Source organism: Rhodamnia argentea, chromosome 6 (assembly GCF_020921035.1).
Source record: "Rhodamnia argentea isolate NSW1041297 chromosome 6, ASM2092103v1, whole genome shotgun sequence".
Taxonomy (NCBI): domain Eukaryota; kingdom Viridiplantae; phylum Streptophyta; class Magnoliopsida; order Myrtales; family Myrtaceae; genus Rhodamnia; species Rhodamnia argentea.
Genome location: NC_063155.1, coordinates 9292668 through 9308136, shown reverse-complemented (window position 1 = coordinate 9308136; position 15469 = coordinate 9292668). Strand labels below are relative to the sequence as shown.

Here is a 15469-nt window from a genome sequence, read left to right as displayed (position 1 = left end):
TACTTTAACTTCATCTGATGGAATCGCTGTAACAGTTTGCTAGTATAGTCGTGCTTGCATAAGAAAAAACAAGATTATCATGTAAGGCCCGACCAGGCAAGAATTTCGCTATGGTTTTTGTTCCCAAGAAACATAGTTGGAAGAGCTCCATTACACCTTATCATTCACGACAAAAAAGAAGAAAGACACAAGATGAACTTTGCATTCAGTTAACAAAGAGACTGCCGCAGAGAAGTAGGGCCTGATTGCAAGCTAAATAACACGCAGCCTATGAATGATATTGTAGTGAGCGATTCGCGGTCGATCCCCCAAGGCCTTATTTAGGATTCTGCTTTGTAGTCTTTGCTACTGATCATAAGTGTCAGGATCTCTCAAGTATTTGTCATATAGCCATTGTGATATGTGAAAAGCGTGACCCATGCTCTCCGATGGGTACAGGTTTCTGCTGTTTTGCCAATCATTTGTAAGCTTTACCCATTCCTTCCTCCATTCTTTCAACCGGAAATCGTGGCCCTCCTCCAAACTCTCTTTTAGAAATTTGAAATAAAGAGCTGCTCGTGGACCATAGTAATCTCTTAGAAGTCCGCTCCAATATTTGTTTCCTGAACAAAAGGAAAGGAAGATCAGTCACCCAAAAATTATGCTCTAGCTTTCTCTCTCTGCAGATGAATTTCATAGCAATCCAGGATAAAAGTATGAGATGTGGTAAGAAAATTATGGAGATCGAAAGCATTAAGTTCTTAAAAGCATGTAAGAGATGTGATGCAGCAATGTCTGCTCTATTGCGAATATAATAACTTTCAATGAAAACCAGCTACTTCCAAGGATTGTATATTCCACGAGAGCTTTAGAAGAAACTATGCAAAAGGTTCAATTTCCTCACCATAATCACGCAGTAGACTTGCTTCCTCTGCTGAGTTATCAAACCACATTGTTATCTGTGTCCTCGTATTCCATTCAAACTGTCGAAGTATCACCTTGCAGACATTAAGTTTCCAAAAAATTCTAAAACTGATTGATCAGTGACTGAAAGCCTCCATACCTGTCTTTGCTGTTCTTCACCTTGGGCGAGTTGCTTGGCACTTTCTAACCAAGGTCCCAGAAGAAATCCTTCATGACAAGCCAAGAGTGTGTCCATGTCCTCAACAAGATTCAGGAATTTCTGGCTATGTAAAGCAACTCCATAAACATCTTGTTGCTGGTAATCTTCTATGACTTTCAAAAATAGTTCGTTTGCATTCTTTGCCAGAGCTTGTCTTGTTAGATCAACGAGATCATACCTATGATGAAATTGGAAGCAAAAAAATTGCAGAGTATTGAGACAAAAAAAAATGATGAGAGAGAAGATGCATGAACAAAACTGAAGACTTTTGACTGTCCATCAACATAGTTAGCAGAAAAAACTTCAAAAAATATTTGATTTGACATAAATTGAAGCATGGAACCTGTAAGTATCACTAGATTGCAGTTGATCGCCACCTGCAAGGAAAAGTTCTAGCGCGCGTACCACTTCGGATGTCGAGTACCACAAATGAGGCTGATCAGTCAAACCAGTTTTTTCATTCAGCACTGCTCTTCTCAAAAGTGGCTTTCCATGGCGACGATACCTCAGTTGTGAGAATGAAATTGAAGAAGGATCAGCATCAGGGAAAGCCACAATGACATCCCTGTTCTTGTCCTGCATCAATGAAACAAAAAGGCCACTGACAAAAACATAATACAATATCGTTTTGGATAATGCAGAAATATGTCAGCATAGATATTTTTGTACAGTCATTTATCCATCGGACAAGTAAAACTACAACATGCATCAGAGCAACCTAAACACATACAACAAATGTGAACACAGAAAAGACTTACATATAATCCATCGGTGCAGTTATAGATCGTGTGATAAAGGATGTTCCATGCTTCTTTTATCGAAGAAACTGATTTCCCATAACGCCTAGCTGAATATAGATCGATCCATGTCTGAGGTAGAGAGGAAACACAATTTTAAACCAACACAAAAAGTTCATATTTATTCAAGTTGTGCCCACACAATCAAACAATGCAGACAGGGAAAGGAAAGGTTTAAACAATAGAATGTTAAGTAATAGTAACCAAATTAGGTGACTTTTCCAGTTCAAAATGCTCCACACCCAACTAATTCTGTAGGTAGCCCTTTTGGAAGAAGCATAGACTATGTCCTAACAATTTGTTCTGCTTTACAATGTATGTCAGTGACAGAAAAAATGTAGCATTTCGCTAAAACTCTGATCTAACAAGTAAGAGATTGAGCAGTACAAAACCCATGCGAATACCGGGATACTGCAAAGTCACATCCCACAGAGAACAATTGGGATGAGCATAGGCGACAAGACGAGGCTTGTGGGTACTTGCTATTCTTATGTGTTTGCATTTCACATCGAAGTCAGGCAGATATAGTTTCAATTACCTTAACATCGACTTTCCTTTGCTGAAATGCCATCTCAGACATGAGATCATAAACAACAGGATTTTGCTCTATGCCCTCCATAGACATTCCAACACCAACCTTCAGCAATCAACAAGAAAAATAGCAGTAAATTCTTCAAATTGGTTTTAAGATTAAAAAAGAAAAAAAAAAGATAATTCAGAGCAAAACAAAGAGTGGAGATTCCTTACCAAAAAAAAAAAAAACAAAGAGTGGAGATTAATCCTAACAAAGCATCATTTCCACATGAAGCTACAATAAATCTGGTCACAACCTTTTCTATGGGCAATTTTAAGCACCGATTTCAGCCACAGATCAACTATCAACAAAGCAATCTCACTCCAATTGATGATAATCACTTGTCAATTAGTTCATATTACATTCATAATCTCATGTTCAGTGTGATCTTCCTATGAAAATGAAAAGGAAAAAAGTGTTGGAAACTAGAGATTTCAGTTGGTCAGCCAACAAGTCAACACCGAAAAACAGTGCAAAAACCTATTGTACAAAAGATAACCTGAGCCCTCTCCATACACATTACATATTGAAAATGTGTGATCATCCTCAACATTATTCTTTCTTCAAACATCTTGTATGTTTTAGGAAACAAGAGATTTCAGTTGGTTAGCCAACAAGTGAACACCGTAAAACAGTGCAAAAACCCATTGTACAAAAGATAGCCTGAGCACTTTCCCTACACAATACATATCCAAAATGCGTGATCTTCCTCAATGTTATTCATTCTTCATATATCTTGCTTGTCTGTGATGAAGATGAGCAGCCGAATGGAACAAAAATACAGATAGTTTCCCTTTATTGCCCAACATTGACATCCAGATAAGTGGCCACCAGCAATGATGTGAAAGTGACCAGAACTCCATATTTTACTCAAACAAGCAACTAACAATTAATGCCATCCACATCAAGAAAATGAATCTACCATTGTTGAGTTTTCACTCATACGAGCTTCAATTGGTCCAGATGCAACAGCATCTAGTACCCCGTACATCTCAATATTTCCAGCAAAGTTGTGAAGCATGCACCTGAAATACATAAAAGCAAAAAACAGAATAGGATATTAACCCAAATGAACATAGAAATAGGCAAAGGCTCACGTTCAAGCTCAATCAATGAAGATGTAAAATTGTCAAAAACCCAATCTGGTCCGTAAAAACACAATGACAAAACCAAGCTACTGTTTGTTGCTTCCCATTCCGGACATAACTTTTTTGGGAGAACCTGAGTTAGATTTTCAGTCACATGGAAATATTCTAGGTATCATTACAAACAAAAGGAACAGGGAGGCAACTTTCCAGATGTAAGGCACCCCATAAAACTGCTCCGAAGTAATCCATATGGGTTTCACTTCAGCGAAGAGATCAAGGACTACCAGCTTCCCCAGTGGCACAGAGTGTAGAAGTGCCTGAAGCAACCACATACTGCAGAATTATCTACCAGCAAATATAAGCTTAAACACAATAAGTAGAGCAAATTGACAAAAATCAGGCACATCCACCAATATCTCTGCCATCTGTCTGTGAAGAGCAGCACCACAAAATATGCAAAAGTTGTTTAAATATTCAAAAAGAAGAAAGCAACATAGTGGCCATTCAATATGGCCACACAAGTTTTGATGTTTACTTGGAGAGAGCACTGCAGGCAATTTCACAGCAATGTGATGGGGCGTACTCACCTTCATTTGGGGAGGTCTCCAGAATGGATCATAGGAAAACAGCCATCCCTGAAGAAAAGACAAAGAAGAGTACCTTAGATTGGAGTAATGTGAAAAACCACCATCAAGACATTCAAACCATATATTTGGCACATAGAAATCTCGTAGTTGCCGAAGAAAGTTTGTTAGCGGATGGTACTTCACACCTGCATCAGCCAGACTGCATCAGCATCACCACTCCGCATTCCTTCAAAGATTGCAGCACCTAAGGAAGATATATATGCTGGTTCATCTACAGGTGGAGTGTTCTCATCAAAGGTGTCACTGCAATAACCCAAAAATTCATCACGTAATGCCCTACATGGAAGAGGCCTATACATAACAGAAGGTAGACAGAAAAAGGCACAAGTACTCAATGTATTTTAGATCACCAATTACAGATATACTTCGACTGGGTCAATCTATTGTTCCAAAATAACTAATGTCATAAACTGTAGGTTCCAACATGTTCTGGCAGCTGTTATGTTCCGTTTCACCATAAAGCTGGACATTCAGGGTGTACTATGACTTGCAGATTCCACAGATTACTCTTTTATTTGTAGCATTGTAAATGAAGAATACGATGACACAGCCAAAAATTGGGGCAAGGCCAGAGGAAAGGAAATTTTAGTATTCAGTGGAAGTTAAAACTACTTGAACATATTTGTAGAAGAACTCTGTACAAATACATTCAACTTCAGAGGCCCAGATCTGTGCCCCTGGACCCATTCATACAATCCACCTGCAACTCTCTTCAGGGGAAGGTTTCCTTATATGACTTTTGTTTGCATATGTGATGATGATTGATCCTAATTGGTCAAAGCAAACATCCAAATATGTGGACCCACATCAAAGATACTAGTTCTCCAAGGCAGCAGTTTCACAAAATAAACCCCAACCAGGTCTTTTTTTCAGCCATACCATACCTCCCCTCTCTCTCCAGACTTAATTAAAAAGAGAGTTTTGTAGAAAAGGCCATTATGGTTCTTCTACAGCAGCCGATACTGCTATTCGACAAATAAAAACCCCAACCAAGTCTTTTTTTTTTTCAGCCAGACTCAAGACTTAATTAAAAAGAGAGAATTGAGGAAAAGGCCATTATGGTTTTTCTACAGCAACCGATAATGCTATTAGCCAAATAAAAACTCCAACCAGAAAGTCCAAGCATAGCCTGCCTATTTAGGCTAGAACCAGACCCAAACCTAAAAGAACAGCAGTTGTTATGGGCATGTAAATCGCCATTTTGCACATGGATCATGAATGCCAAGGTGTGCAACAACTCCATTAGCAGCTTCACAACTTTAAGTATGAGGAACAATGCCACAAGTAACATCAGCATTATATGTTCATCCACAATAACTTCGATTGGGCAGAGCAATCATTAGTGAAATGATGAGAGTTCTTACCAGTTGTAAATGTGACCAGTTCTTCCATATTCTGAGAACGAAGCAGAAAAAAGAAGATGACTATGGAGAAAGAAGACACCTTTCATATACAACAAGCAAAGAAAATTAAAGTATTGCGGAGGATTGTGCAAACCTCTCAGTTGTTGTTCAATGAATGCCCGTCCAATTTCAACGAAGAGGGGGTCAGTTGCGTCAAGAAGGTAAGTGCAGCACCATCTTGGATTACTCTCAACGGAAAACCTAAAATATGTTGGACAGATGCAGTAAGAAAACTAAAACAAGATTCTAATGCCCATGATAAAACCATGCGCAACTCAAATAAACAAGATGATAGATGCTTAGCATGTGCTATTTTGATTACGGGATCATGGTCATGATTTCATGGACACTGGATAACCACGCACATTCCTCTTGAGACAGTCATAGGAAATTAATCAACATACATGCTGCACACGTTATTACATCTTTTTACAGACAAGAAATTAACAGGGACATCAGGAGAAAGTTCTGAATCAAGTTGCCAAGGGAGGTGCTCACCAATTCCCTAGGCGAGTGATCTTTGCTGAAGGGAATATATCTTTTAGTGCTGCTGGAACATTCCCAGAAAAGGCTGGAAGGACTGCAAGAGAGATAAAGAGTTGAATTATTGTTTACCTAGACCAAGTGGGATGTTCCTAATGACTCCAAACTAGGCTATACTTGTGTGTTTGTAGGAGCAACTTTCTTAATAAAGCTGGTCCTGCATGATTCCCCCTTACATCACGATTTCTCAGTGGTGAAGTCGAGGACATCCAATGTTATGTTCAGACATCCCAAGTACTTAAGTGCCTACATCATACTAGACGAGTTCAATCTAATTGTGAGATCGTGAGCAATGACAATAAACTGACATCACAAGAGTCGGATTTTTTATTTTTCATTCTTGCAGGTCAAATGAGAGGAAATAGAGTCTAAAATAACATCTATTGATGAGAAGCTTCCAAGTGATAGAAGAAGTCGACTTCAAAATGCAGGTCAATATACAGTTGACCTGGTACCTGGTGTCATCCCAAGTTCATACATTCTTCTCAGAATTTTTTTCTGCAGATGTAGTTGTTGGTCCAACCAACTCTGCGGTAGTGGTCCACCCCATCTGTGCTAAGATAAGCTCATTAATTATGACAGGTACTACTGAAATCAATGACAACAAAGTGAGGAAGAGAGTACTGTGGTGGCTAGATACTATATGACACACACATTCTGGATGGTACATTTGAAAAAACCTTTTTACGATTTCAATTATCTCAACCTGATTATTTTGAGTAGCAAAGGACTATGTAAAAAGAAGACACACAAGAACAAACTGCAAAGTCAAAAGCAAAACCTGTCATGAAGAGCATGTTGACATTTACGAAATCAGAAATAGTCTAAAAAAAGGCCAAAACATAGACAACTCACCTATTAACCTAAAAAAGTTTGGATGAGAGAACCAGCAGTGAGATCACCAAATGAGAAAATGTAGCTCACCCATGCAAATTTCCCATGCGAGACCAGGCGAGAAATGCAGGACCTCCAAAGAAATCATCCAAATCCGACGTGCTTGTGTTAAACCTCTGCTGAAGAAATGTGGAGGATAATACCAAATCAGACATGATGAAGCATGTTAAAATGCAATTATCAGAGAAACATTATGCAATACCATATTCATTGTATGAATTAATCAACAGCAGATGCCCCAACAAATTAAACCACAGGATCCATGATCAAAGTAATAAATCTTAGTAAAAGTTGTTGTGACTTAAAAATGTCAAATATTCTTAGACAGGATGGAAAATGGATTTTGAATGATTCTTTCTCAAAGCATTAGTGAGGGGAATCACAGATATGAACAGGGGCAACGACAGAATGTATCCTATATCCCCTTCACTCTAGGACTCTACGCTAACTTAACTCTCATGGGAGAAGAAAGATACAACTGAGAGCCAAAGCTTCATGCTGACTTGCCAAGCAGCCAACTGCATCTTCATCCATCAGAAATAAATAAAAAGCCGACACAAGCAAATTCTTTTCAACAGTGAATAAACCACAAATTTGCCAAGAACAAATGTCAGCTTGTTCATATAATTTTATCTTAAGAACCAAAAGGGTACCTGAAAAACTTTTTGCCAAATAGCCTCTTGCCCAGTGAACGCTAGCGGTAAGTTGACACCTTGAAGGGCCATCCAATCAATTTCTTTCTCCCATCTTCTCCAATCCCACCAAGCAAAAGAATCTTCCCAAATCACATTTGATGTAGTTAGGCAAGTACCAAATCCAAAAATACAACTTTATCATCATATTGATAATGCATCAGTAGCTCATAAAATGCCATAGGATGACTGCCTAAAAAGTATAGGTCAATATTCAGTAAAATCTTACAGCTTGATGTAACAGCATTTTGATAGTAACTCCAAGGATTGGGTCTCTGAACAACAATGCCAGCATCCTGAACACGGGGAAGAGAACCAAATTTTGGTATTGAATGCAATTGCAGACCACCAGTTTTATCCCAAGAAATGTGTGAACCACACCAGTACTTCAAGTACCAGTGTAAACCGGCCAAGACCTCCACCCCAGTTACTCCAGAAATCCTATTTAAAAATTAAAACCATGGTCAACAATGGAAAGAGAAAAAGAGGCCGAAAAAAGAGAATAGGCAACATTTGAAGTAACAGAGGAACTATTTGTCCTTTCAGAGCTTTCCTCAAAAAGTTCTTACTAGTGATCCTCCATGGGGACGTCCTGTGTATTAATATTAACCCCAAAAGCTGATGTGTGCTAAACTGCCAAAGCAATATGAAGATTCGGAATAGATGGAGATCCGTGAAGCATTGACTTTCATGAGGAAAAGATGAGGGCTTTGATAATTTACTGAGCAAAACACTTTGGTTATGAAGTAAAATTTGCAAGCTGTACCTACTCCTTCGAGTGCCAGCGAAGTGTTAATGACATTCACCAAGATGACACGACAGAAACTACCAATGAACTGACTAACATGTTAAATGCTTTAACAGCAAAAACAATATTTGAGTAAGGGATGTTGGCGTACACTATTTCAGGAGTGCCACGTCTGCTGAACGAAGGATGATTTGTTATCATAAAGCAAATCTCACCGCCGCATTCATCCTGAAAGAACCAAATATCAGCGAATGATCTGACCTTCCAGAGAAAATCTTCCTCCATTGCAATCAATTAAAAGTCAAGCAGTAAACGTCTACAAGCTTTGATCAATAGATAATATATAGCGATTCTGATCACAATACTATCACTCAAATTTCTAATGGCAAGTTCATGAAAGACATGCCCCCGATTGCCCGACGCAGGACTTTACTCTCATAACAAGAGTGATCGCGCGCTCATACACCGAGTCAGTCTGATCATCTCATGTCGCGCAAAATAGTTTCCTCGAAAACTGTCGTAAGGCTTACAATCCCAAGCAACAACGCTAATCCTCGTGAATTGAGTACCTTAGAAATGATCAGGAACTCGAAGCTCGAGTCATGCGAAGGCAGCAACCGCCGAAGCACGCCGCGGGCCGCGGCCAGCTGGACCGCAGCCGGAGCTCGCTCGCGGTCCTGAATCTCGAGGAGCCGCGACACGTAGCCGACTCCGGCGGTGGAGGACCGAGCGGAGGCGACGATGCCGAGGACGAGGAGGAGGGCGAGGGGAATGGCGGGAAAAGGAGGCCGAGCCGGAGCCATGGCGGCGGCGGCGGTGGTGGTGGCGGGGGAACGGAGAGAAGGCGAGGGACGGGGAGTGCGGGAGTGGGAGAGGCGCCGCGGGGATTATATGGAGCTTAGGCATTGTCTGAACGGGAGGAGTAGAGATTCGCCGATCAACAACGAGACAAAACTTCGCGGCCGGCCAGAGAGAGTAGTGCAGACTACACTTTGCGCTTGCAGAAAGATGAGTCAACGAGTGACGTTGCGGGTTCTTTTGGATTTTTCAGGTATTTTTGTCGTCATTATCGTTGTTAAAATGTTTATTTATTTATTTTTTTTTCTGCATTATTATGATTATTATTATTATTATTATTTTGCGAAGGGTAGTGTAGTGAACATACTACATATATTTGAGCAAAATAAAAAAAAAAATACTATATATTCGACTAAAAAAAATAACATTTTATATATATTTGACAAAAAAAAGTACTATATATTAAAAAAAGCATAAATTTGGATAAAAATTACAAATAAGAATATAAAGTACCTTCATTTTCTCAAATAAATATTTGAAATGAACATTGTTTCAAATAAGTGTCTAAAATACCCTCATTACTTTAAAAAACGATCTAATCAAGCACATTTTCATCACTTATTCTTTTAATTCTTTTTCCCATTTCTTTTTTTCCTTTTTTTTTGCCCCTCCTTCTTGCCCGTGGCCAGTCTCAAATGATGGCCGGCCACCCTTGAAGGTTGGACGAGGCAACACTCATCGGGTGAAAAGGGTTAAAAAAGGAAAAAAAAAGGAAAAAAAAAAAAAGAAAGAAAAAGAAAAAAAAACAAGTGACAAAAATGCCTTTGATTAGGCCCTTCTTTGAAATAATTAGAACACTTCAGATCCTTATTGAAACAAACTTACCTTCATACCATTGTTTGAGAAAAATGAGAACACTTCGAATCCTTATTTGAAAATTTTCATAAATCGGAGATAGCCAAACTTAGCAACTCAATCAATCACTACACGCAAATGGCCCGCACATAGACTTGTCAAAATAAGTCATAAATCCATTTCTTAATTCATTTATGATGCGATGACTTGTTATAAGTTATTTATGCATCATAAATTGATTTAAAACATAACATGAGTGTTAAATGAATCACAATGTGTTTATAATTTACTTAGACGCCACCCACCTTATAACTCTTTAGCCCTCACTCGATTTCACGCTCAATCACTCACTCACTCCGCACTCTTGCCTCAATTTAGATGTGAATTTTATTAAATTGAATTTAGATATAAAAGTATTTTAGGAATATGTGTTAATTGAGTATGGGCGAAATGGATTCCTAGATTTGCACGGTAGTAAATGAGTATCGATCGGGTTACATGAATTTATTTGAATCAACTATTTATGACGTAACCCGATCCATCCATTTGACGTGTCTACCCACACGTGTGTCGGGCAAGACTCTAGTCACAAAGTGGCGGGCGTAGCCCCAAGGTTAATATAACTGGGTGACATCGCGATTTGGACACAGAAATCCGCTAGATCAATCGCTCAACCACTGAGTCGACATATTCGCATTAATTCAGCGTCCAAAGATAACCGCACCAAGAGCACCATAACAACATTCAGCATGGAACCGAACGCTCATCCTAGCAAATGGAAGCATTTCGTGCAGCATGAATTGCTCATATTTACCGGCGACAGGACATTGTAACCGGCCGAATGTCCCTGGCTTGGGTATAATTTGCGAATCCGTAGATTCAAGTCTGAGTCACACTTATGGATGCCCAAAGAACAAGGTCAGAAAGCTCATCTCTGTAGATATGCACCACGACAAGTATCGGATACTCTGGAAATCTTACACCAGATGTTGCATGTGGCAGGTATGAACGCTCTCCATGCTAAGTAAGGCCTAAAATTACAATAATCAGTTCATTGATAAGCTACTGGTGACAGCGAATGATTTCAACAAAGAATTATACTTACAAATATGAGTTGTTTTACAAAAATTTCACAGAGAATTGCATTAATTAACTTGCGATGATCGGCAGATGGCCACCTGGATATTTACAGTGGTTCTTTCGCTGGTGTGCCTGCATGACGGGGATACTTTCTGGGGGTCTGGTGACCCTTCAAACAGATGATGGCAGTTCGCTGCCCGTATGGACCATGGGATTCAACTGGAAACAGCCGAAACAAATACATAAATTCGACTCATGAAACTAGCATGATTAACTCGTATATCAGGAATAAAGTGGAACAAATCCTCCAAACTTCGATCTCAATCAGCATAAGAATAATGGCACAAAAATCCTCCTATCATAGCCTGCTTTGCATTGAGAAATGCTGACAACGTGGAGACAACTAATTCAGTTTGTCCGATACGAGTCTCTTAGAGGCAGAGAATTTGGCTTCGAATCTCACACGAGTATCCACATGCTGCGCCAGCTTAATTAGCGCTGGGCATGACACTAGTGGACCTAATACTGTTATTTCCACCTATCAGTCTATCACAGCATAGCACTGTCCATAAATCTCCCTTTCCTTCTAAATTCTTGACGCTCCATATTTTCCACAGGAGGTTGTATTACTCCTAAATCTATCAGGTAAAACAGGCCTGCCTGACCGATTAACAACCACTACGGACACTAGCAAACAATTCTTATGCGTAGATACAAACTCCAGGAATATTTCCATCAGCTAGAGATACAGAATATTTACCAGGACAGACTTGTAAAAGGGAAGCACCCATTGACTGGATTGCTGTTTCAGCATTTTTAACTTCATCCTGCTCACATTCCGAATGAAGAAAAGTTAATGCAACCCTCTCCGCATACCTAAGAAAAGAGGTAATTTTACAGGGAATGGTAAATCTCGCACTAGCTGGAGTTACTATTGTGCATCATTCCAGTAACTTAGGTGCCATGAGACAGAGTAATAGATAAAGTTAAAGAATTCGGCTGATTGAAGCACCAAAAGTAAATATGAAAGGAAGAAACAAATACGCACGTCCGGATTGTGACCCTTCGCAGCCGCAAACAAGCCACCAACGCGAACAAGTGGAAGACAATATTCAGCTGGAAATGTAAAAAGTATAAGCACTGCATGAACCAAAAGTACGAAATGTGATTCCAATGAACATCCAATCATCACCTAAGACTCTCATCTCAGCAACAGCTCTGGCAACGGCAACATCAAAATGTTCTCTGAAGCACAAATCATTACCAATATCCTGCCCAAGAACAGATTTTCAGAAGATGCACCACAGTGCTGATAAGGTACAGTGTTACCAGAATGCTCCAAACTTTCCACATTAAACACTGAGACAGTCTTATTTCTTGTGGATAAGTCCTTAGTCATAGAAAAGTGACGGAACTTGTACCTCGGCTCTCCCATTCACGACCTCGACATTGGACACCCCGGCCAGATTGACCGCATGCTCCAAGAAAACACAACGTTTTCTCATAGACTCAACAAGAGTCACCTGCCAATCTTCAGTGCCATTTATAAGAAGAATCAAAAAGTCCCACCAACCCCACATTTCAAAAGGTGAACAAAAACCGCATCAAATATGAAGACCATCTCTCAAATCCAACAGACCGTGCGACTATGACTTCCACAAAAGTCAGCCATAATAATACAACTGATGAACCGACATGCTTACCGGGCTGTGCAATTGCTAAGACCAGTCCAGGAAGCCCAGCGCCGCTCCCAACATCGACGACTCTAATGTTACCGCAAGAAGCATCGCAATGCGATAGATAAGAGTCCCGTATTGGAGGGATAATCGATAGAGAGTCCTCGATGTGCCTCTCCATCACCTCATCCGCCTCTCTGACAGCAGTCAGATTCATTCTCTGCTCAATAATTTCCTCTTCGCTCAATCTCTACGCTTCAAAGCTACAAAACTCAAAAAAAAAAAAAACCCGCCTTTTCTTGTTTTGTCGGCTCGTGTTCATACGGAAGAGGCAAAGGAGAGACGTATAACCTGGTTCCACTCGAGGAGAGCGTCGACGTAGAGGTGTATCTGCTCCTTCTGACGATTCTTCAGGGCCTGGAACTTGGGACAACGAACAGCCCTGCTCTTGGCCCCGCCTCCTGCACCGACTAGAGCGCAGTGTAGCCTCGTCGATATGGGGACCGCCAGGTGCTTGACGAAAGTCCCCACAGATAACGGTGTGGGAACGCCGGGAAATTTGCACCGCGAAACTAACATGGCGATGCCAAGATTGCCGAGTCGGCTTCGCTGCGACTGTCGTCCTTCTTTGCCGAAGAAGAAGAAGAAGAAGGGAAGGCTCCACTGCCGGAACGAGACTGACGCCGGATGCCACTTGCCTTTGGTCTAGAATCCTGCACTGATTAGTTTTGTGATTCTTGTACTAGAATCCAATTTTATCGCATTTGGTCCTCGCGTACTGTTCATCGATTTTCAAATCAATTTTGATACAAAATTCTCATGATTAGTGCTTTCTTCCTTTAAGCTTTTTTCCCAAGCCCCGTTATTGCCAAGATATATAGATATATACATGCAGACATAAATACACATTTAAGGAATTATGACTTTTTTTATGTATTTTCTCGACACATTTAACGGGTTGTGACTTTTTTTTTTTTTGTCAGAAGGGATTGTGACTTTAATCAACAGTAATTTGGAATGATTTTTAACGATCACGTCAATATGTATAAAAAATTCATAAAAATGTTTTAAAATTTTTAACGAAAAGACAAGGGCTATCGCGAAGCTTTCGAATAGGAAGGAGGGTAAGTAAAGACGGACCGAAAAAAAAAAAAAAAAAGAAGAGGAAATTGCTACTTGTCAATTTGAAAATGAGAAGACAATAAAATTAGAAATAGAAATAGAAAAAAAAAAAAAAAAAAAAGAGAGCTTAAGAGTGACGCATGTTGTGTAGTTCTTATCTTGTGTTGTTGGCAAGATTTGTTTGTCGTTGCAAGGAAATTAGTTTCAGCATCACTTGAAAATTGTCATAATTCCCAAGATAAAATAGCTTTGTCGATAGGCAGGTTAACCTTATTTATAGATGCAAAAAGATGCTATATTGCTTGTTTTGTAGTAAAAGCTCGTATATTTAAATTCAGATTGTTCAAAACTTTGACAACATATAAATTTTAATAAGAATATGCACATAGGTCTTTTTTTTTTCGTGATTTGTTAAATTCATAAATTATTATAGATTTAACATGAAAGTACAAAATATTTTTTACGCCCGTTGAGCCATTAATGGGATAATCTTTTGAATCTCACTAGCTCCGTTTGTTTTGTGGAAAACAACATTCAGGAAAACATTTTTCGGCATTTGATTCACGGAAAATAAGCTAGTTTAGAAAAATATTCTCCACCCATGAAAAAAACCCTTCATTTGTAATCGGCAATCGATAGAAACAAGAAGAAAAAAAAAGAATAAAAGAAGAAAAGAGAAAAAGATAAAGATAAATAATTAAAATTTAGATTTTAAAAAATGTAATAAAAATGGAAAAACAAAAAAATTATTAAAAGGAGTCCATGTGGGAAAATTAAATTCGATTTTTCATACCAAACGAAGGAAAATATTTTTTGAAACTTTTTCATATTTTAGCCAAATACCGAAAAATATTGTCATTTTCCCGAAGAATAACTTTTCGGAAAATATTTTTTGAAAATATCCTATTTTTCGAGAAATAAACGGAGCCTAAATATGAATCTACTATACGTCATAAATACTTCCATATGTAGGAAGTGATACCAGAGATAATTAGCTAAATTTTAATGAGGCAAGGGCAGAGAAGACTTTTCTTTTTTTGTGTATGAGAACGTTATTTTTATAGTAATAAGATCGGAATATTTCATGAGCATCACGTAGGGGCATATATGTCATTTATATTGATATACAGTTTCTACCAAATGCAGGATATGATAAGATATGCGAATATCCAATTTTAAATCCGTAGTTCACTAAACAATGGATAAGATATGGCCAAATCTTTAGATTTTTTATCTTATCATATCAAATCCTATATTGACCAGAAATCCCGATGACCAAATACGATCTAAATGATTTTGTATAGATAAAAAGAAAACTCGTGGAAAGTACGGGGATTAGGCACTAGTCCTGGTCAACAATCAACGGTATCATTGTAAAAATCACATAAGCCAAAAAATCTAACTTTCGATTTACAAAGAAAAAAAAAACCATCTAACTTGTATAAATTAA

General features: G+C 38.9%; 2 protein-coding genes across 4 annotated transcripts; both read right to left on the bottom strand.

The window, feature by feature from the left end:
- Window positions 1-82: 82 nt before the first annotated feature.
- Window positions 83-9508, bottom strand: LOC115741540 (alpha-N-acetylglucosaminidase-like). Of its 3 annotated transcripts, none has more exons than XM_048280104.1 (19): window positions 9058-9508; window positions 8640-8716; window positions 7970-8181; window positions 7702-7823; window positions 7079-7164; window positions 6610-6704; window positions 6110-6191; window positions 5706-5812; window positions 5573-5603; window positions 4334-4451; window positions 4149-4196; window positions 3769-3878; window positions 3396-3498; window positions 2438-2536; window positions 1861-1971; window positions 1446-1678; window positions 1043-1280; window positions 884-962; window positions 83-602 (listed from the first exon to the last, which is right to left on the bottom strand). In XM_048280104.1, the coding sequence occupies exons 1-19, from the start codon at window positions 9289-9291 to the stop codon at window positions 346-348; spliced, it is 2442 nt and encodes an 813-aa protein (XP_048136061.1). In that variant the 5' UTR covers window positions 9292-9508; the 3' UTR covers window positions 83-345. The 3 variants fall into 3 exon arrangements, 2 of the variants coding, with proteins under 2 accessions (XP_048136061.1, XP_048136060.1); XM_048280103.1 differs by having other exon boundaries at window positions 7079-7167; window positions 9058-9507; XR_007198641.1 differs by having other exon boundaries at window positions 543-602; window positions 1063-1280; window positions 7079-7167.
- A 1548-nt stretch (window positions 9509-11056) lies between these two features.
- On the bottom strand, window positions 11057-13594 carry LOC115741541 (ribosomal RNA small subunit methyltransferase G). Its single transcript, XM_030675511.2, has 7 exons — window positions 13249-13594; window positions 12925-13117; window positions 12643-12752; window positions 12414-12492; window positions 12270-12337; window positions 11982-12048; window positions 11057-11440 (listed from the first exon to the last, which is right to left on the bottom strand). Exons 1-7 carry the CDS (start codon window positions 13474-13476, stop codon window positions 11328-11330), a joined length of 858 nt encoding a protein of 285 aa, XP_030531371.2. The 5' UTR covers window positions 13477-13594; the 3' UTR covers window positions 11057-11327.
- Window positions 13595-15469: the final 1875 nt, after the last annotated feature.